At 33.9% G+C, this 22929-nt stretch overlaps 1 protein-coding gene across 3 annotated transcripts in view; it reads left to right on the top strand.

Moving 5' to 3' along the window:
• Diaph2 (diaphanous related formin 2) overlaps positions 1 to 22929 on the top strand; it is a 793576-nt gene that overhangs the window by 168012 nt on the left and 602635 nt on the right. For all 3 annotated transcript variants that reach the window (XM_026784823.1, XM_026784824.1, XM_005358668.3), the window contains one exon: positions 20962 to 21101. In XM_026784823.1, the coding sequence (XP_026640624.1) occupies positions 20962 to 21101 (140 nt within the window). The remainder of the gene's footprint in view (positions 1 to 20961; positions 21102 to 22929) is intronic.

Below are 22929 nucleotides of genomic sequence, written 5' to 3' on the forward strand. Positions count from 1 at the left end.
CTATTTCTTTTGCATTTTCCAGTTTTGTGGCATACAGGCTTTTGTAGTAAGATCTAATTATTCTCTGAATTTCCTCTGTGTCTGTGGTTATGTCTCTTTTTTCATTTCTGATCTTATTTATTTGCGTGTTCTCTCTCTGTTGTTTAATTAGTTTGGATAGGGGTTTCTCAATCTTGTTGATTTTTCTCCAGGAACCAGTTTTTTGTTTCATTGATTCTTTGGACTGTTTTCTGTGTTTTTATTTTGTTGATTTCAGCCCTCAGTTTGATTATTTCCAGTCTTGACTCCTCCTAGGCGTGTCTGCTTCTTTTTTTTCTAAAGCTTTCAGGTGTGCTGTTAAATCCCCGATTTATGCTTTCTCCGTTTTCTTTAAGTGGGCACTTAGTCCTATGAACTTTCCTCTTAACACTGCTTTCATCGTGTCCCATAGGTTTGAGTATGTTGTCTCTTTATTTTCATTAAATTCAAGGACGACTTTAATTTCTTTCTTAATTTCTTCCTTGACCCAGGTGTGGTTCAGTAGCTGATTGTTCAGTTTCCATGAGTTTGTCAGCTTTCTGGGGGTAGCATTGTTGTTGCCTTCTAACTTTAATCCATGTTGATCTGATAAGACACAGGTGGACACTGATACTTTTTTTGTATCTGTGGAGGTAGGTTTCCTTTGTTTCCAAGTATGTGGTTATTTTTCGAGAATGTTCCATGAGCTGCAGAGAAGAAGGTATATTCTTTCCTATTTGGGTGGAGTGTTATATAGATGTCTGTTAAGTCCATTTGCTTCATTACCTCCAATAATTCTCTTAATTCTCTATTAGATTTCTCTCTGAATGACCTGTCCATTGGAGAGAGAGGTATATTGAAGTCTCCTACTATTAGTGTGTGTGATTTGATGTCTGCCTTGAGTTCTGTTAATATTTCTTTAACATAAGTTGGTGCTTTTATATTAGGGGCGTAGATATTCAGGATTGAGATGTCATCTTGATGAATTGTTCCTGTTATGAGGATAAAGTGTCCATCTCGATCTCTTCTGATTGATTTTAGTTTGAAGTCAGTTTTGTTAGAAATTAGTATGGCCACACCTGCTTTTTTCTTAGGACCATTTGCTTGAAACACCTTTTCCCAACCCTTTACTGTCTTTGTGGTTGATATGTGTTTCTTGCAAACAGCAGAATTTTGGATCCTGTTTTCTTATCCAATCTCTTAGCCTGTGCCTTTTTATAGGTGGATTGAGACCATTAATATTAAGTGATATTAATGACCAGTGGTTTTTTACTCTGGTTATTCTTATTGTTTTTGCTAGTAGATTTTGTGTGTCTCCCTTCTTTGAGTTGTGCTGGTGAAGGGTCGCTAGATGCCAGAGTTATTATAGGCACTGTTGGCAATGTTGGATTCCTTGGGTTGCAATTTTCCTTCTATTACTTTCTGTAGGGCTGGATTTGTGGCTACGTATTGTTTAAATTTGTTCTTATCCTGGAATGTCTTGTTTTCTCCATTGATATTGAAGAATAGCTTGGCTTGGTATAGTAGTTTGGGCTTGCAACCATGGTCTCTTAGCTTCTGCAGTACATCTATCCAGGACCTTCTGGCTTTCATGGCTTCCATAGAGAAGTCAGGTGTTAGTCTGATCGGTTTACCTTTATAAGTTACTTGGCCTTTTTCCTTCGCAACTCTTAATATTCTTTCTTTAACCTGTGTATTCTGTGTTTTGATTATTATATGGCGAGGAGATGTTTTTCTTTGATCCAGTCTGTTTGGTGTTCTATATGCTTCTTGAATATTCAAAGGAATATCTTTCTTTATGTTGGGAAAATTTTCTTCCATAATTTTGTTAAAAATATTTTCTGGGCCTTTGAGCTGTGACTCTTCTCCTTCTTCTATTCCTTTTATTCTTAGGTTTGGTCTTTTTATTGTGTCCCATAATTCCTGAATGTTTTGTGATGAGAATTTGTTGGCTTTGCTGTTTTCTTTGATCAGTGCATTTATTTTCTCTATGGTGTCCTCAGAATCTGAGATTCTTTCTTCTATCTCTTTTATTCTAGTGATTATGCTTGTTTCTGTAGGCCCCTGCTCGTTGACCTAGATTTTCCATATCCAGCTGGTCCTCAGTTTGTGTTTTCTTCCTTGCTGCCATTTCAGTTTTCAATTCTTGAACTGTTTCCATTACCTGTTTGATCGTTTTTCTTGGTTTCCCAGGGTATCATGTATGTATTTACTCATTTCTTCAAAGATTTTGTTGTACTTCTCATCCATTTCTATAAGGGCGTTTTCCACATGTTATTTAAGGGACTCTATTGCTTTCATAAAGTCATTTTTTTCCACTTCTTTTGTGTTAAGTTGTTCAAGTCCTTCTGTTGTAAGATCATTGTGTTCTGGTGTTTTCATGTTGTTTTTAAGATTATTGGGTGAATTTTTGCCTTGCTGCCCATCTCCTCCTATTGCTGCTATCTAATGGGTCTTTTAACACTGGATCAGGTTTCCCTGCTGGCCGGGGGCTCATCTTACAAAATGCCCTCTCTCTGTTTCCTGGACCCTTCCGGGGACCAAGATCCCTCTCTCCCTTCAGAATGGTCTTCACGAACAGGACCCGGCTCCTCGTTCACCAGGGACCTCGCCAACAAAAGGGCTACTACTCTGCAGGACAGCCACCAAAACAGAGAAGCTCCCTCTGCCCTCTGCCCTGAGCTCCCAACCCAGGTCCCCGCTGCTGGGGCCTGCGCGCTGGGTCTCTGCCACTTGGGGCTATTATTGCCAAATTTGATTGAAGAACTTGTCAAATATGTAAAGTGGGGCAAATTAAGGTAAAAAATACCTTATGTTACATGGATGCTAGTTGGATTAATGAGATTTTTTTTTTTTAGAAAATAATAAATTTTGTGTTTTTCCAAGATAGTTTTAGTATAAGGACCCAAATCTATATTCTATCTGGTATTTGAATTGTAATAATTATTATACTACCATACATTTTAATCCATAATTTAATAATAGCCTACTATATTTGTTACTTTTTATTCAAGTGTATTGAAACATATGTATGTTATAAACTATTAGATTTTGTTTTTGTCCTCTTAATTCAAATGTATTCTTATATTTTATATTAAAATTTGGGAAGGACTGTCAGTCATTCAAAAACTTAACCATGAGGTGGTATGGCCTTTAAAATATAGTACTAAAGTGTTTGCTTTTATAATTTGATTTATTTCCACTGGAATTTAGCGTAATGAAAAAATAAATTGACCTCTTGAATTAATATTAAAGAAGAATTTCACAAAGACATCTGCAAATTGTTCTCATTTTTTTCTGATCTATGTTAGTAGTATGTATAAACTGAAATGTTCAGATCAATGTATGGACATTTTTATTAATAATTTTCAGGCCGGGTGGTGGTGGCGACACATGCCTTTAATCCCAGTACTCAGGAGGCAGAGGCAGGTGAAACTCAGTGAGTTCAAGGCCAGCCTGGTCTACAAAGTGAGTTCCAGGACAGCCAGGACTGTAACATAGAGAAACCCTGTCTCGAAAAAACAAAAAGCAAAAAACAAACAAACATAAGTTACTCTCAACAGGTGTGATAGTGTGTGCCTGTTAACCCAGCTCTTGGGAGGCTGAGAAAAAAAGATACTAAATTTCAGGAACTGAAGAAATATACAACAGACAAACAAATAATATTCTTAGCATTTTAAACAAGTCTTGACGTGTGTCCTTATTGTTTTCCTGTACCCAGTCTCTAGCACATAGATGATGCTTAATAAATGTTTACTTGGCAAATAACTTCACTTTATGAGATCAAAAAATAAAAGCCATACATAATACTATTTGTTTCCATGAAAATGAACGTATCACAGGAACTAAGAGCTTTTTTGAAATCACTAATGTCAGATAAACTGATCATCTCTTAGTCTACAAAGTACTTTCACAAGGATTTAGAGCATTTACTGTTATTTACTCCTGAAATTTTGTTATTGAAGCCATATTATATCTAAATACTTTAGATTGGTTTACTTTCAGATCCAGACATGTAGTTTATTTAAACTATACAAGTAATAGTTTTCTGGAGAAAGAATCTTATTTCACTCTTATTATTTGTTTTAATCTGTTTCTGGCCCCTTGCTTTATGTGAAATTATATCAGTTTTTAATATTTTATGAGACAGTCTTTCCAGTGACTGCTTTGTAATTTTTTAGAGTAGTTGAAAAAAACCTGTTGGCATATTTAGCAGTAATCATGCATAACATTTTGTTTGAATTGCTACAAATTAGCTAGAAGATATACATCTCTAAATTAAGTAATTTCTATAGTACATCTCAGAAAAAAAATTGTTCTCCTTATTGAAATCTTTATGTTTCAACAAATGTATATTATAAAGGAAAAATAGTCTACTGCAGAAAAGAGCACACTAACTGGTTGTTCAGTACCAAATAGTCATACCTGAAATACATGCATACATGTATGTATATGTATATATATATATGTATATAAATAGTTGTATTCAACATCATACAGACTGTATTGTATTTATATATTTAGGAAGCACGATACACCACACACGTAAGCATGCACACACTAACATTTATGAAAAAGGTGCCATGAATTTTAAAAAGAGCTTAAAGTGGTACATGGAAGTAGTTGTAGTAAAGAGATGGAAGGTTATAATTATAATTTTAAAAATTAAAAAGTGTAATTAATCAAAGAAGTCCTTACTCCAACCTTATAATTTTCTGCACTTCCAGGACCACATTAACATTAAACAGTGTCTATGTTCCCAATGAATTTTGGAAATTACTAAAATCAGTGTGTTTGAGGATGCATACTGAATTTACAAAGTTTATTATTGTACCTAATCCATAATGTAAAGACTTATTTTGGAGAATAATGCAACATTAAGGAGATGGTATGTTTGATATACAAGGGTATATTTGAAAGCCACATTGTGGGTGAGAATAAAACTAGAAAATTTGTGAGTTTATTGGATGCAGTATCCCAGTAACAATTGGGCTTTGTGAACAAACAGGCCCTTGGAAACGTACGTGTTTTGGCTCTGTTTTGTCCAGACACTAACAAGTAGCTTTGCAGTTTCTGAAAATATTCTGGACTTAGTTCAATTTCTTCATTAGGACAATGGTAATAATTATTGCTTTGTTTGGCAGTCTCTACAGATTAGTTTAGGAACTGTACATGGAATATCACACAGTGCACTCAGGAAAGAGATGTGACAGGAACAGTGTTATAGGCCTGTAATCTCAGTCTGCAGAGCCAGTAGAAAGGAGAATTTGAGGAGAGCTTGGACTACATGGTGTCATAATGTGAACCTATTTCACAAAGCAGACGGTGAAGGGTATAGTACTTGTCTAGTATGTGGAAGGCTTTGGATTTGCTTCCTAACATGTTGAGAATGATAGGAACCAATCAGAAATTATACATTGTATGTATATATATGAATTTGCTGTAGTAAAGTATGATTTAAGTTTAAATCTTAAAACTCAATTATGCAATATGTAATGAAATTCAGAAAAAGTCACTTGTATAATCAAACAGTCCTAAGTAACAGAAACTTGATTGAAATCAACTTTCTCTGACTCTACAGTCAGTTCTTATAACCATTTAACAATATTAAGAGTCAGTTAATTTTTGTTATGTCTGTTGATTTCATATGTTAATACAATTTGTGTGTACATATTCTTTTAGAGAAATGATTAATCCTTAGTGTTATATGCACAGTACTTGCTAGATAAGAATTCCCTTGCAAGTTCACATTTTTCTTAATGCATAGGACTATGTCCTGTCTCTCATGAAAACTCAGCTCATTATATTCCTTGATATGAGGATCGGCTACAATTTCTAATATTAGTCCAAAACCTGCTTCAACTTTAAAATAACCTGAGGAATCTACAGGCTTTGCATTTTTTTTAAGATTTTTTTTCAAAGATGCACATTATATAACAGACTTCTTTGAGAGTGCTGTTTTAAAGTGTTCTTGTCCTTAATTATAGTGGTTAGAAATGTCAGGAGCAGTGCATTAACCTACTGTACTCCAGATGGCTTGCTTTTTCCCCTCTTGTCTTTTTATATCTAAAGAATATGGGATTGGCAGCATAGTTCTTTAACTGATATCACATTTGGGTAGTATAATTTTTATTTTTTTCTTTTTATATAGTATAAACATCAACTTAAAATATGAGATGCTTGGTATATATTTGATAAATTAACTTTTGTCACTTTGTGAAGTAGCTTATAAAGAGTTTATATTAATTATTGAAGATATTTAACATCCATATATTTTTACAGTAGAAGAAAGTCTTTTAAGAATGTATATGTATTTGTTGTATTTTAGATTACACTAATTTTCTTTTTGAAAAAGATACACTAATATTATAAATCATAGGTTGTTACTTATGAGGTATTATTTCTATGCATTAATTTGAAGAAATGAGACTGTGTGTTTTATTATGTTCAGATCCACAGTGGTAGTATGTTGTAGTAGGTTGCTTGTTCATTTTCCTGCTGCTCAAACTCACAAAATAATCACACAGAAACTGTATTATTTGAATCACTGCTTGACCAATCACTTAAGCATATTGCTAGATAGCTCTTATATCTAGAATTAACCCATTCAGTATTTTATATTTTACCATGAGGCTTGTTCCTGCATGTCTGTCTCTGGTGGTGGCTACATGGCTTCCCCCTGACTCTGCCTCCTTTCTCACAGCATTCAGTTTAGTCACCCCCCCCCCACCGTCTATTATGTTCTGGGGAGGCCGAAGAAAGTTTCTTTATTAACCAATGGTATTCAAAGCATACAGAGGGGAATCCCACATCAGTAGTGTTTGGACGTAAAAATGCTATAAGCAGAAAGACATGATTGTTTATAAAACTAATTCCATGACATTGGTAATGTTACACTGCTGTTTATATTGATATACTGTCTTACTGTAACATATATACCACTTACGGGCATAAATATTGTACTTCTATAAAAACTCTATAAAGATTTTATGCTAAGTAGTAGTTCAGTATTCTTACTAGGTAGTTCTTACAAGTTAGGTTGAGATTTGCGACAAGCAGGTTTATTTGATATTCATTGTATACTAGTTGAGATCTAAAACTGGTTCTCATGCAATAGGAATGAATTATTTATCACAGAAGCTTGGATAACTTCTAAATTCATCACTTCTGTAGGGAATAAATACAATTGTTTGAATTTGTTAAGTAAATTCAGTTTCCTAAAATGAAGCCTAGAGACCCATTTCTATATATTCTTAAAATTTGCATATGATAACCTAAAAAGTCTGCTTCTTTATACACTACTGAGAACATTATGCCACCAATATATTATTTGATGCCAAAGATGCCATTTTATTTGATTTAACCTGGGAATTTAGGGAGTACTTGATTTTTGTCTGAGTTAGTCACACGTTCTATGTTGTAGTAATGTTTTTAGAGGTCAGTTCATCAGTTCACATAAGAAAAACTGAGTAGTAAGTTGAGTCCATGAAAATTAAATTGTCCTCCTTTACACACACACTCATTATTACCCATATAGGAAGTATTTTTTCTGTGCCTTTTTCCATGTTGTGTTCTCGATGTATGTCATATTTACATATTCTTGTTTTCAAATATATTTATTATTTTACATAGACAAAAGGTTTATTTTTATTTTATATCTTTGTGTGTTCGCCTGCATATGTATGTGTAGCAAATAAATTCCTGGTGCCTGTGGAAGGCAGAAGAAGGCATTGGGTTTCCTGGACCTGAAGATAGATAGAGCTGTTATGTGACTCTAAGAACTGATGAGGTCTCTGAAATGACAGCAAATGCTCTAAAACCCATGAGCTTCTTTTTATTTATTTATTTTTGAGACAGAATCTCATTATGTAACTCTGACTGACCTTGACATCATTATGTAGATGATGTTAATTTAAATTTTATAGAGATCTGTCTGCATCTGCCTCCTGAGTGCAGATATCAAAGAAGTGTATCACCATGCTTGTTCTTATTTTTTTGTATCAGCATATAAAATTTGTGTATTTATATTATACAGTATGATATTCTGTAGCATATATATGATTAAGTGTAGCTAATTAACAAATGCATTACCTCAGAGTTATTGTAAGACCACAAATCTCCTGGAATTTTTTAAAGATATATTCTATTGTCCATTATGTCCTACAATGGATTTCTTGAACTTACTTTTCCTGTCTCTCTGTAGGCATGCATTATTTGGTTAATATCTCTCCAATCCCATTCACTTCCAAGTACCCTAGCCTGTGGTAACTAACATCCTACTTTCAATCTCTATCAAATAACTCTATTTTATATACATGAATGAGATCATGAAGATTTTGTCTTTATGTGCATGCTTTATGTCACTATGCTTAATTTCTTCCTGTTCTTCCATGTGACTGCGATTTACAGAATTCCCTCCTTTACATGTCTTAATATAGTATCTCATTGTGTGTATGTATATTTTGAAGAATTTGATCCATTAGTGAATATTTAGTTTGCTTTTTTATTATGATGATTGGTAATACTGCTTTAGTAGGGATGTGAATACAGATATATCATTTGCATATGGATTTTCTTGTGATATATATGCAATAATGGGACTGCTGGATTATATGGCTGTCCTATTTTTACTTTTTTGTGTTCTTACATATTGATGTTCATAATTGGTGTACAATTACATTCTCACTACAGTGCACATTGGACCCTTTCATTATAGTTTTCTTAACATTTAGTATTTTTGATAATACATTTTTTATAATAAACCTTTCTTTCCGGAGTGAAATAACATATTGTAATTTTGATTTCCATTTCTTTATAAGGTTGTGATGTTGAACTTTTCATTCCATGTATTTATCGGCCATTTTTGTGTTTTCTTTTGACAATTTTTTTTCATTCTTTTTGTCTTGATTTTAATTGGATATATGTTTTTTTTGTAATGAATTGAGTTTTTTGGGGGTTGTTGTTGAATTCTTTAAGATTAGTAGAAAGGCTCCTATAGTCATGCGAAAGTTGAACATCCCCCTCTGGATCTTCCTTCCTTATTGGAAACCATGGATCCACAGGGACTTTGTGTTTGTACGTAATAGTCAAGGTGAAAGGGATAGAAAGTTAACCTCATCTTTTAGGGTTGGAGCTTGACTTTATTCTATGGTACAATTGAGTGTTACAGTCTTACTTCCAAGTCATTCCCTGTGGGGATCTTGCCTGTGGACAGTTAGTTGATTTTTATCTAAAGGCGTGAAGCAGGAGAACTGCTATTCTTTCACCCATTCATTTCACTTGATCAGGTTGATGCCCAGTCTGACATCATTGCCCTCCACCAGTTCTTCTTAAAAGTGAGGGCCAGAAAAAACATAGAGCTCAAAAAAATCAATAAAAAAAATTGAGGACCAGAAGTAAATGCTGACTTGGTGTCTCAGGTTGTACATTTAGTCCCTTGGTTCTCTGGAATACCACTTTATTATTACTACAAAGGAGGAAGAGTATTAAATGCTTAATCACACAGGCCTTATAGTTAGGTAGACCTGAGATCGAATTTCAGGTTCTCTTTGTCTGTACTGTGGCCTTGCTCGGGTTTTCCAAGCCCCAGTTTGCTGATGTATGACATGCAAATGGCATTAGCACATCACAAGGCTGCCTCACCTTGGAGAACAAGGAGAACATGTTGGTTTTTCTGTCTTTATAGGTCCAGCACTCCACCCACTTACAGAGATGAAACTGTCCTGTGTCTTCAATGATTCTCTTTTCCTTCTAACTGTGGTACTTTTATCACATGAACACATTGGTCCTTGACCACTAAACAGTTATTCTTTAAATAAATAAATAAGAAAGCCAATAAAATTTAAATTAGCCCACTTTGAAGTGCTAAATGATTTTCTGACTTTAAATTGCCATTCATAATGTGATCAGACTGCAAGGCAGACACTTTTGGACTCTCTGTGCCTACAATGCCAAACAGGATGACCCAGCGGTGCCACCTGTGTTTCCTGTCTGATCTGCAGTTAAATTCTAATGAGTACAGGCAGCATGTGGTGATGTCATTTGGTGTTTATTTTGGTACAAATATTTTTCATGCTAAGGTTATTTCACCATGATCAGTGATTAATGTTTGACTTCCCAGGAAAAATATGATCTTAGATATAAATATAAAGGCAGAAATTAGGTGGCTGTATTTGGTTAGAAGATGATTAGCCAAGTAGTAAGTAACTTAGTTTATGCTTAATGTGGTCATCTTAAGAAATGAAACTGTGGAGTTCTAAGATTACCTTACCTTACCTGCAGCAGAAACCCTTAAACTCTGTTCAGCAATTCTAGGTTCAGAGTTATTAGCCCCAAGTTCCAGTTTCACTGATGTACCAGCAAATCTCCAGACATACTGTGTTTGATTCTTTGTATCTTAGTGGTTAACTACTGACCAAAATAGCTTAGTTTGCTTTAAGGGAATAGCATTTATTAGTCTTTGAAAATTTTCCCTCAAATAGCTTCATGATTCATCAAGGTCTTAATATTCTACCACGTGTTAGGATAATCTTCTTTCTACTCATTACATAGCAGAATGTGAACTATGCTATGACATTATTGGGTGTCAGCTTTTCACTGTTTGCCAGATCTGAGAATACATTACATGTTTAAGGGTAATATTCTAATACAAGACGGGCCCTCTATGTCCTATAACAGATACTTTGTGTTCATGCTGTTGTTTCATGAAGACAGTAGAAACCTACATTATTAATGCACGAGTAGAGAGTAAGGTAGTCAACTCAACTTATTTCACAAAAAAAACCCTAAATTTCTATTCGGCTATACGTATGATAGCCTGCTATGAATCACACATTCAAAATAGCTGGGCATTTGAAATCGTGTACCTCAGTGTGCTTAAAATTTTATTTTAATTAACATTAAAATTGCTTTGCTGGTAGGAATCTTCAGCAGAATATAAATGCACTAATGCCCTCGTTGTTAGGAGAACAGAAGACAGACTTTCCCAGTAAGCCCTCTCTTTTGAGCATTTTCTCCTCAGCCAGTCAAGTTTCCTATAGACTCTGAAAATATATTTTAATCTCTCACCTGTATTACAGGTCCATTTCTGAATATTTCAGGAAGATTAGAATCCTAGCTCTGCTTCAAAAATATAGTTGACCAGAAGCTAATAACCTTAGGCCACCGATACTTTTTCACAATATAATTGTCTGGGCATCCATGAAGTTATGAAATTAACAACAAAATAAGATGCCTTATAAGTATATACTAATTAAATAATTACTATATACCAGTGTCCTGGTTAATTTTTATTGTCCACTTGAAACAACTCAGAGTCAGTCAGGCAGAGGGAAAATTAGTTGAAGACTTGCCTGGCTCAGATTGCCCTTTGGCTACAACTGATGAGTGTGTATTGATAGTTGATTGATTTGGGAGGGAAACATTGTCCCTAGGCAGGTGGCTGTATGCTATATAAGGACGCAAGCTGAGCATAACTAGAGAAGGAGGCAGTAAACAGTGGCCTCTGTGGTTTCTGGATAAAGATCTTGCCTTGATTTCCTGCCCTTACTTCCCTCTATGATGTAGTGTAATCGGACTGTTTTAAGATGAAAACAAAGCCTTTTTTCTTTCCCAGGTTACTTTTGTTCAGGGTGTTTTATCACAGCAACAGAAATGCAAACTAGAACAGTCAGACATTCTTCTTTACCAAGATTGTGATTTTACTCTCACAAGCCTACAGATAGACACCATATTATTTTCATCTTTAGAAAATGAACCCAAGGTCCAGCATTCAAGTGACCAACTGATCAGTTTCACAAGGCTAAGCTTTGTGAAACTATTCTTTACCCTTACTACCCTGTCTACTATTCTTTACCCTTACTAGCCTTGTAAAGAATAGTGAGCAAACTTTTGCTCCCTTCCCTTTGTTATAATACTCCATTTTAAATAATCTAGTTCCCCCAAGAATACTGTGTCAGAAGCATTTTTTAAAGCAAAATCTTCCCTAGTTGTTAGACTCAAATGAAATGCTGTATAGGAAGTTTGGTGAAAGCTCTTTGTACTATAAGCATGTAAGGTACCATTGATGACTAAGTCTATCTCAGTGCCAAAGGCATGTCTACATTTATTTTTCACATCAATCAGTCAGCTCCTCAGTTCTCTTCATTTACTCATTCTTTACATGCTTTGTTGATGCTTTACTACCTATCAGCAGTTAGGCAAGGAACTGAATAATACTCAACGCAATCACTTTGACAGATAGCACTTACTCAAATGCTTTGAAAGTTAGAGGTTAGGAATAATGGGATTACTTCCTATTTCATGGAAGGCATTTTTCTTTATTTCCTTTCTAATTTATAGCTTCATTACCTACTTAAAATGTAGTTTTTATTTAGGCTGCAGGAAACATTTGTAATTAACAACAGCATTATTAAACTGGCTTTGTTTTATTGTCTAAATTTAGTGTTGCAATTGGATCTGTAAAATGCTACACCACACAGTGAAGCCATTAAATGTATGTTTCTTCATAGATTTGCCTCTATATAACAAATGTTGATAAAGTTTTCACATTTTTTCCTGTTTTTAACTAGTAGAGTATAATTGATTGAATCCGTCCTAATTTTTCAATGTAGCTATTTATATAGAGGCACACCCTCCTTTCTCACAATAGTGAGTAGAATAAATGTAATGTAACTGAAAAATACAAGAAGCATGCCACCATTAGTCTTTTAAACTTGTCTTGTGCTCTAGTCCTCTTGAGAACACTGGTGAGTCTTTGTATACCATCTTAGAATCATGTATTGAATTGCCAGATATCAAATACATATGAATAAAAAGCAAAACAATTACTCTAAGATATGTTATTGAAATATTTTCAAAAATTAAAATATCTTAGGACCTTATATAACATTTTCATTTAGTAACCTAAATATGGAGATTCCTATCAGGTTCATGCCTAATCACTAAAGTGGTTCTTCAATGAGTAAATAGTTAAATAAACTATAGCAATAGCCATACTGTTAAATGTTCCTTACCAATAAATGTACACTATTGATTTATGCATTAATTGGTATAAATCTCCAAGGCACTATGATGCATAACAAAGGCCACCTCAAATGGATACATGTAATGGGTATTACATATAATACGTATATGTAACATTGTAGTATGAGCTGCAGGCTGCGTTCCTATTGCCCGGCTCCCGGCCGCCTGGCTAGCTTATGCCCCGAAATAACAACACACAAATTGTATTCATTTAAACACTGCTTGGCCCATTAGCTCTAGCCTCTTACTGGCTAACTATCACATCTTGACTAACCCATTTCTAATAATGTGTGTAGCAACACGAGGTGGTGGCTTACTAGGAAGATTCTAGAGTACGTCCATCTTGGGCTGGAGCTTCATCATGTCTGACTCAGAGAGGAGAGGCATGGTGTCTGCCTCACTTCCTCTTCCTCCCAGCATTCTGTTCTGTCTACTCCACCCACCTAAAGGCTGACCTATCAAATGGGCCAAGGCAGTTTCTTTATTAACCAATGACCTTCCTCCATTATAACTTTAAGAAATAAAAATTTTAGAAATGTCAAACAGATTAGTGGCTTTCAGACAGGGTAATGGATGTAGGTAAGAAGCGGTAACATGAGGGACTCTTGTGGGAATGGAGCTGTCTGAATGTTGGCTATATTAATCAACTGGTGATAGTATTGTATACAACTAATCCTGGTTAAGAACCCTTGGATTATTTTCTGTCTGTTTACTTTTCATTGTCTGGTATATTTTAAGGGCTTATGTCAGTTTAAAGATAGGCACAATGGTTTTACTTTTGCCCTTCAAGTAGTACGAGTGGTGATAAGAGCTTATAAAAATGCTAGACACATCTTATAGCTTGAAAGATTTACTTTATATCATTCAACTATATGCTCATTGTTCACAATAATTGCTTGATAGTAGTAAGTTTTAAGTATAGAGCAGCCCTCCCATTTATTGCTAGATACCGAAGAAAAAAATCCAAGTGATTGGCTATTATCCATTGTGAATAATACTGCATATTATTAAGTGTAAAAATTTGCTTTCACTAGCAAATCTTAATGGTTGAGTATTTGTTTTGATAAAATATTTGTACACATATGCACACACATATATCCATGATCTTGGTTAAATATATGTTAATAGTTTCTTGGTTTACATATTATTTCGCATAGTACATGGGCCCATGGAATGATTTAAGTATTTATTTTCTGATACGCTTGATCTCTAAAATTTTGTTATGAAATTCATAACAGAGATCTTGTATATTTAATGCTTTAATGAATAATTCCAGAGGAAACAATATAGTTATTTTTCTTTCATTAAACATTTAAATTTATCACATTTTAATAGAATTAGTAAAATACTTTTGAGAAAAAGTGATCTGAAAAACTGATTATTATGTTTCCATACTGCTGCAAGAAACTTTTAATGCTCTCTTGCCTTAGAATTTGTTACATATTTTCTTATTTTGCATATTTCACTCACTGATAATACCTTAATTGAAAACAGTGTTTACTGCAATGGGAAGTGGCACCTTATAATGTTATTGCATGATTGTAATTTTTTACAGATTTTTTTATATAAACCTTAAGGATATTACGCAGTACATTATCCTCTATATTTCCTGTACAATTAAAAGACTTTAATGCATAGTATGTTTAATTCATTAAAGTTGTATAGACTAAGGCCATTAGAAAAAAAATGCTTATATTAACATTATTTTAAATGCTATAATTTAAGAATCCTTTCATATATTTGTTTGATGAGTTAATTAGGTAAGTTCATTACTTATTTCGGGAGGTATTTTGGGTGAGTAGGATGGTGGTGATGACCTGGTAGGAGTTGGAAGAGGGGGAACCATAATTAGAATATATTGTAAAAATCACTTTTCAGTAGAGATATTTTCTCATATCATAGAAGATATATAAATGTTCAATAATACAGTAAAATTAATAATGATACCACATCCTCATTATTGGAATGAATACTTAGATTTATATGTGTAGGACAATTTGAGTTTGTGTTTCCTTAGCTGATACAGGAAATGGGTTTTCAGTTTATATTTTTAAAGTTGTAGGATCCTATAAGGAATAATGCAGGAATCTTTGTAGATACAATTCCAAATGTACTAACTTACAGTATTGTATTTTTGAGAACTACAATATTAGATAAAAAAAAAACTCGGTAGATTAAAGAAGTCAAAGAAACTTGACTTATGTATGAAACATAGTAAACTGCAATGTCTTACTTTCTTGTCTTTCTGCTCTGATAAAACACTGAATGAAAGCACCTTGGGAAGGAAAGAGTTTACTCAGCTTATATATCCCTATCAAAGTCTGTCACGAGGGGAAGTTAGGGCAGGAACCTGTGGGAAGGAACCGAAGCAGAGACCATAGAGGAATTCTGCTTTACTGGCTTACACCCCATGTCTTACTCAGTTCACTTTCTAATACTATCTATTCAGGGGATGTGCCACTTCCCGTCAGCCTGGTCCTCTCACATCAATTAAGAAAATGCCCACAGACAGACAGGCCTACAGGGCCGTTTCATAGAAGTGTCCCTTACTTGAGGTTCTCTCTTCTCAGGTGACTGCAGATTGTATGAAATTGACAAAATTTAACCAATACAAGCAGTACTGGTATTGCCATTTTCTTCAAGATAATATTGCCTTCTCTAAAGGTGGCACCATTGATGTAATTGCTTTCTGTGTCCATACTATACCTGAAAGATGTATGTAGTTGCATCCAGTGTCCACAGTGTGGGATGCTTACAAATAAGAATTCTGAAGCCTTTTCTCAAGTTAAAAGTCCATCTATTTTTACATTTAAAAATGAAAGAAAAAGATTGGTCCAAGTCACTAATCTCAGAAGTGGTTATTTCTACTGCATCCTTAGAATGTTTGATTAAAAATATTTCTTGTCTAGTTTTGATATTACAATTCTATTTTATAGTAAAGGGAGGATGTTACCTAAAATACTTTTCAGTTCTCTGTGTACTATCTTAGAATAATATAAGCGTAGTCATACAGACAAATTTCTACATTCTAATGATTTTCAAATTAAGGAATGGCCTCAAATTAAGAAAGCTTTTTATTCACCTAGGTTTGGAATAGCACGTTTTACTCTAATTACTAACTTTGTCTGCATTATTTTTTAAAGATCAAATGGGCACAGTGGTAATTTTCATTAATTTCATACAGAGCAACTAATTAAAATTTCAGTTATTATCCATCCATTATCTAGTTGTTGCCTTTGTTCAGTATCTGAACAGGATGTTAATAATAAGCCATTCTTGTATTACAACCTATTAAGTACAGTGAGATTTAGTTTAATCTATTGCACTGTTTTGTTTCAGGGTTATTTCTTTAATATTATGTTGTGTCATAGTGATTATGCTGAAGATACTCACACACTATGATGTTTCTTAAATACAGATTTCAGACTTAAATACCTGTTGCGTCAATTGTTTTTCAGTATTGGGAAAGTAGTCTAGAAAGGATAAATGAAGTATCAGAAGTTCAAAATATTTATACTTTAGTCCTGAAACCACACTACTTATGCTCAGTTGGCTCTTCCTTAGATTCTACTTTTAAAAAAAATGTGTAGTTTTGTCTGTCCTAGAACTCACGATGTGAACTAGACTGGCTTTGAACTCAGAGATCCACCTGCCTCTCTTTCCCAAGGACTGAGATGAGGTGCATCACAATGCTCTGCTGGGTTCTTTATTTCTGTAATGATAGTGTTAAAATAGTTGATTTTCAAGAATCGTTCTAACCTTGACAAGCTATCATGTTTTTGTAGTGTTCAAGCGTAAACATAGATTAAAACTCTAAAGTACTCTTAATTGTGAAAATGTTGTTCTATAACTGTTGATTTTCTCTCTTACACATTAGCTTGTTTCCATTCCTTTAAGCAACCAGGTATCTAAATGATGTAACTTAAACTTTCTAAAATTGAGCATGTTGGTGTCATGCCTATAGTCATAACTGCTTGAGTGCCTGCAGAGATGGATTGTCAGAAATTTAAAGCCAGCCTTGGCTACATAGTAATTTCAAGGGAAATCTATACTACAGAATGAGCCCTGCTCTCAAGAAAAGGAAAAGACAACAGAAACTAAGAACATATTTTTAAAAATGTGGGTTTGTAGATGTTCAGAAGGGTGATTTCCATTATGATGTGCTAGTTGAAGTGTCCATAAACAGCATGTCAGCCATGACCACTGGTGCCCATTAAAGTAATGCTATTAATTTTCCATTAGCAAGTGGAGTGAACATTTTCTGTATCTATGATACATATATGACATACAAAGTCATCTTTTGAATATCTTTATATGAACCATCTTAAATAGAGACATTTATTATGCCTATTCCATGCATGAGCAAAAATGTTATAAAGACTAGTACATTTTCCTGCCCAAAGGATGATACAATCAGGGGATGGTTCAAGCTAGGTAGTGAATTCTGAATTTCCTTGGAATGCCAAGTGATATCTGAATTTACTTGTTGTGAAATCAGTTTCTCTGATCATCTTGTGCCCGAAAGTTTTACAAGATCACATTTTGAAGCAAATGTGTGTTAGACTTTTGGCCACTTTGTCAAATTTATGAGTCAAAAGGTAAAAGAGGGGAGACCTACATTGCTTCAAGTTTCAAAGTTTGGGGGTATGACTTTGAAAGATCTAACACGAGTTCTAATTGGTCTTGTTAATAAAACTCGGAGTCAGATATCAGGGGGTAAAAGCTGAGGGATCAGAGAAGCAGAGTGGCCAACCACTAGAGTTCTTACCTCTACCAATGCTCAGACCAAATGGATGACCCTGTCCTCAGATTGCCACCTCAGATTGACTGCATCCTCAGATTGACTGAACAGACTGAATGCCTAGACTGCATTGAGCTCCTGTCTCTTCCTGCCTCATATTCTTCTCTCTGTTAAGTCATATCACTCCTGTCTCCAACTCTATAAAAGCATGTGATCCCAAGTACTAAGATCACCTTTGTGTGATCTTTGTTTCGCTTTTAGGCTGGATCAATTTCATACAGCATAGGGTGGCCTTGAACTAACAACAATCTGTCAGCCTCTGTCTCCTGAGTGCTGGGATTAAAGTTGTGTGCTACCATTGCCTGGTCTCTATGCGTAACTAGTGTTAATAGTTCTATGCTCTGATCCTCAGGCAAGCTTTATTTGTTAGATCATAAACAAAATATTACCACAGAAAGTATTTTCACCTGAGGGAAGGAAGCATCACTATATCCACGAACACATGTCAGAACATGAATGTTTCCACCATGGGCAACCGAAACAAAGAAAAATGATACCTTTCTAAGTCACACTTCCAGTGATTACTTCCTCAAATTAGTCCTCTGTTTTCATAATAGTCTGTTCAAAATTTTAATCCATTAACAGAGTATACTGTTGAGTAGGTCACATCCCTTATGATTGGAATGGTCACTGAAATGGCCTTCACAAGCATACCCAAGAGTGTGCCTTGCTAATCTCTTGTGCTTCACCAGTATAACAATGAATATTAACTGGTCTTAGAAACTTAGCATATTCAAATGTGCCTATCATCCGTTCATTTGCTTATTACCAACCTATCGTTCCAGAATATATGTAGTGATGGTTTGTTCTGTGGATACAATGGTGAGTAGTGCAGGCGATATTCTTACCTGGTACAGCTTTTGTTATCATCAGTGAGGCAGTTGATCATAATATACTTCTGTAAAGCAAATCATTTACATATTATGAAGATACTTTGAACATGGAAATGACAATACTAATGTGGTGAGGCTTCTTTGATTAGAACAACAGTGAGGACTTGGACTTGATCTTCCAGATGAATAAAAGACAAAATATAAAAGAACTCTACACAAAAGCTTGCCAAATGGATCAGTGTGACCTATTATCTTAAAAGTAAATTTGAAGATTCCATGAATGTAGTATCTGACTATAAACTTGTCAAGTTTAGTATTATATATTACTAGTCTTCAGAGTAATGTGTGTAGCATATCATTTTTATCTATTGTTACTGAAGGATTTTGTAGTGTCATAGAAAGTGAGATAGATAATTACCAAGGTAAAAGTGTAATATAAAAATTATGTTATACATAATTGGTGTTATAGAGATGGGTAGATCAATGAAAGGAATTCATAAACCCTTTCAAAGCTAGTTGTTTTTTCGTTTTGTTTTCTTAACTATGCATTAAATGTGGTCATTCTTTAGTTAGCTTGGACTTTGGAATAAAGCAAGAAAATTCAGCATAAAAGTGTGCATCTGCTGTTTTGGAATTATTATAGATAAATTAAAAATAGTACTTAGTTTTTAATTTTGTTTCAATTCAGAAAATATGTTATTATGATGTTCTCAATATAAAAAAGACACAAATAATGACTTTAAACACACCATTTTAAGTGCATTTCTACTGATAATATTGCCATAATACAGTTGGTAAGTAATATTCCTGACATGTTGGAAGATAATTATAGGCCTTTACTGTATTAATGGGATTTCAAATTTAGAATATTTGGTAAATGTTTACATTAAGGAGGGATTCCCAATGAAGAGTCAAATAGTATGAAATGATAGGCAATCTGTTTTTTAGTATTGGAACATTATTGAAAAACATTTCCATCTCTTCTAGTGATATGAATTCCAGACACTATGGGGAAACTTGCTTCGATTCTTAGCAGACAGTCAGTATAATTTATGTGAACTTAAAAGATGGTAATCAAGCTATAATTTTAGTTCAAAAGAATTTTATCCTATTATAGAAATTGTGCAGTTAAGATTAGTTATGCCACAGGGCAGTGGTGCCACACACCTTTAATCCCAGCACTGAGGTGTCAGAAGCAGGTGGACCTCTGAGTTTGAGGGCAACTGAGTCTACAGAGCAAGTTCCAGGACAGCCTGAGCTACACAGAGAAATCCTATCTCAAAAAAATTAAGAATAGAACAAAAAGATTTCTTTCTCTGGAAGATGAAACTATTACTTATTAATATGGTGAACATGTTGATACTTTCATTTTAGCTTTTTCCATGAACTATATATATATGGTTATAGCAAGGTGACAAAGCTAAGGAGCTGTGTTGAGCTAATGAGTTTTGGAAATGTCTTTATTTACACTGAAAATTAAACTAAAACCTCCTTGCTATCTGATAGGCGTATTCAATGACTTTTAAAGATTGTTCTACAACATGGTTGTCACAGGTGACTAGCTGAGAAGTAAATCCTTTAGAATGATTCAATTAATTAGCATGCTAATTGGAGACTGTATGTTTTATACTTTAATAAGTGTATTTGTTTTTAAAATATAGCTATATTCTGTTATCTTTCAATACATTTAGGATATGTATAATATTGTATATTAAAATTTCTCTTCTTCAGTTCATAAAACTTAATATAAATGTTAACTCGCAACTACAAAATTGATAACCTGATTTAACAATGTTTATTTTATGAGTTGAGGAGAAACAGTTAATATTAATCCTAATAATTGGAATATAAGTTCTTGCTATTCACATCAGTGTTATTTTCAGGCTGTGGACACCAGCTAGTATAATTTTCTTTCTTTTAAAGGGACTGAGGAGAATTTTGTATCATAGACAATAATCTTATCACTCAGTTCTTTGAGGAATTTTTGATTTGGGAATTTAACATGGAGGTAGAGTGTTTAACACCCTGAGTTCCATTTATGATATTTAAAAAAGAGGGAGGGACCATATCACTCACACAAAGTAAAATATTGATATAATTTTTATTTTTGTAATTAAAATTACTTTTATTATTTAAATTGGCACTCAATGCTTGTGATGTCAATATTGGTTATGTGAGAAGACTGTATTAAAACATTTGTTGGAAAATGTCAGTGTTATTTTTATAGTCTGTGTTTTATTTTACATTTAAGATTTAAAAGAAACCCTTTCTTCCTTTTTAAAGTGGAATATTCTGCTTGCTTTATAGGGTGGCCTGAAAAACAGCAAGCATGAATGCACTCTGTCTTCACAAGAATATGTTCACGAATTGCGATCAGGTATCTCAGATGAGAAACTTCTCAACTGCCTGGAATCTCTGAGGGTTTCCTTAACCAGCAATCCTGTCAGGTAGGCGGTTCTTAACATTTTGATAGGATTTATACATTTTGCATTTTATATAGATATTTGGTATAATCAGATATGCTACTTTAACCTCATGATTTTTCTGTCCAGAAGTATATTATCATCTAACAGAAGAGCAATATCTGATTTTCAGGTTCTAAATATTTAAAAACATGCTTAACTAACCTGATATTTAATAATGTTTGATTTAAAAATATAGATAAATTGTTGAATATTTATTATCTTTTTGAGAAGGAGTTAAATGCAGAAGTTAAATATTGGCATTTGCTTGTTAGTCTATTTGTGTACCCAGATAATTATTATTTATATGAAAAACACATTAATTACATTGGCATAAAATTCCTTTTATACTTATGATTATATATATAAGCATATATATTATTTCATATTATACTGATGTTTTCCATGGACTACCCACATATATTTTTATAACTTTGAAATTGACCAAACTACTTTTTGCCAATAAAATGAACACTATCAATAAACTTCTTACTACTTTAAACATTCATTTAACTGTCTTCCAGGTGTTTATTAAGAGGCAGGTCCTTGATAACAATGGATTTGAATAATTCTTTATTGAATGTAAGAAGACTTAAAATTAGTAATACCCAAAATAATACTTTTTGAAGAATAATAGATCTCCATGTAACATTGTAGTGTTCTGGAGGCTACATACTAAATTATCACCATTTTGAGTTCAGAATTTACTAAAATAGAGTATATAAAGAAACTATAATTATATTTGTGTTTCCCTATATTTAAAGATGCATATATGGCATTCAATACTTTTTACATAGAAATCTGAATTTCAAGAATGAGGTCTGACATCTCAGTCATTCAACTGGAATTAGGTATAAATTGCAATTTATTATTTATTTATAACCATACTAGGCAAAATTGGAAAATTATAATTTCATAATAAGCACAGTGTTACGGTGTGACATGATTTGGGCTATATGAATTTTTCAGTGGTCGCATCTTGACAGTTCTAAAATAGTATGCTTTTATGTTTTAGTAATCTCATTAAAATGTTTGAGATCTTTATTAATTTTTATTTTGTACCATCTCCCTTTGTATGGGAATGGAACTCACAACATCACAACATCACTCAGCCTGTCCTGGAGTGTGGGATAATTCTCCTAGAATGGCTTCCTCAATTCTAAGCCACCATACCTAGCATGGATATGCCTTATCTGAGAACAGAAACCAGAATGCACTCCCAATATCAATAGGAGCTGCAGTGCCCTTCCATTTTAAACACTGACAGTCACAAACATGTTCTATTGAACAGCTAATGGAAGAAAATGGATATGAACTTTTTATGGTGACGCTTGTCTGTGTTTTTAGCCATGATTAAATGAGTCTGTGAGATTACCTGTACTTCCAAGTCTGCCTGGGCAGTAGTATATAAAACTCGTTAAACTAAGCCCTCAAAAACAAAACAAAACCAAAATCCGTGGAAGTTCAGGCATTCAGGGATAGAGCCATGGCTCACTGGTTAAAGAGTGTTTGGTGCTCTTACAATGGACACCACTTCTGTTTCTAGCAACAATTCTGAATGGCTCATAACCACCAGTAACTCCCATCTTGGAGGGATCCAACACCTGATTTTGGCTTCTGCTATTTTGGGCACACATCTGCACAGATGCACATACAAAATAAAAATTAAAAAAAAACACTCCAAATTGTGATATTAAATAATTGAGAGACTAATACATATTTTTTCCTAGTCAAATGTATGTTTATAAAGACACCAGATAGTGCTTGATATTACATACTGGGGGTTTTGTTTTTTCATGAGCCAACCTTCTTT

This window comes from Microtus ochrogaster, chromosome X (genome assembly GCF_000317375.1).
Source record: "Microtus ochrogaster isolate Prairie Vole_2 chromosome X, MicOch1.0, whole genome shotgun sequence".
Classification (NCBI taxonomy): domain Eukaryota; kingdom Metazoa; phylum Chordata; class Mammalia; order Rodentia; family Cricetidae; genus Microtus; species Microtus ochrogaster.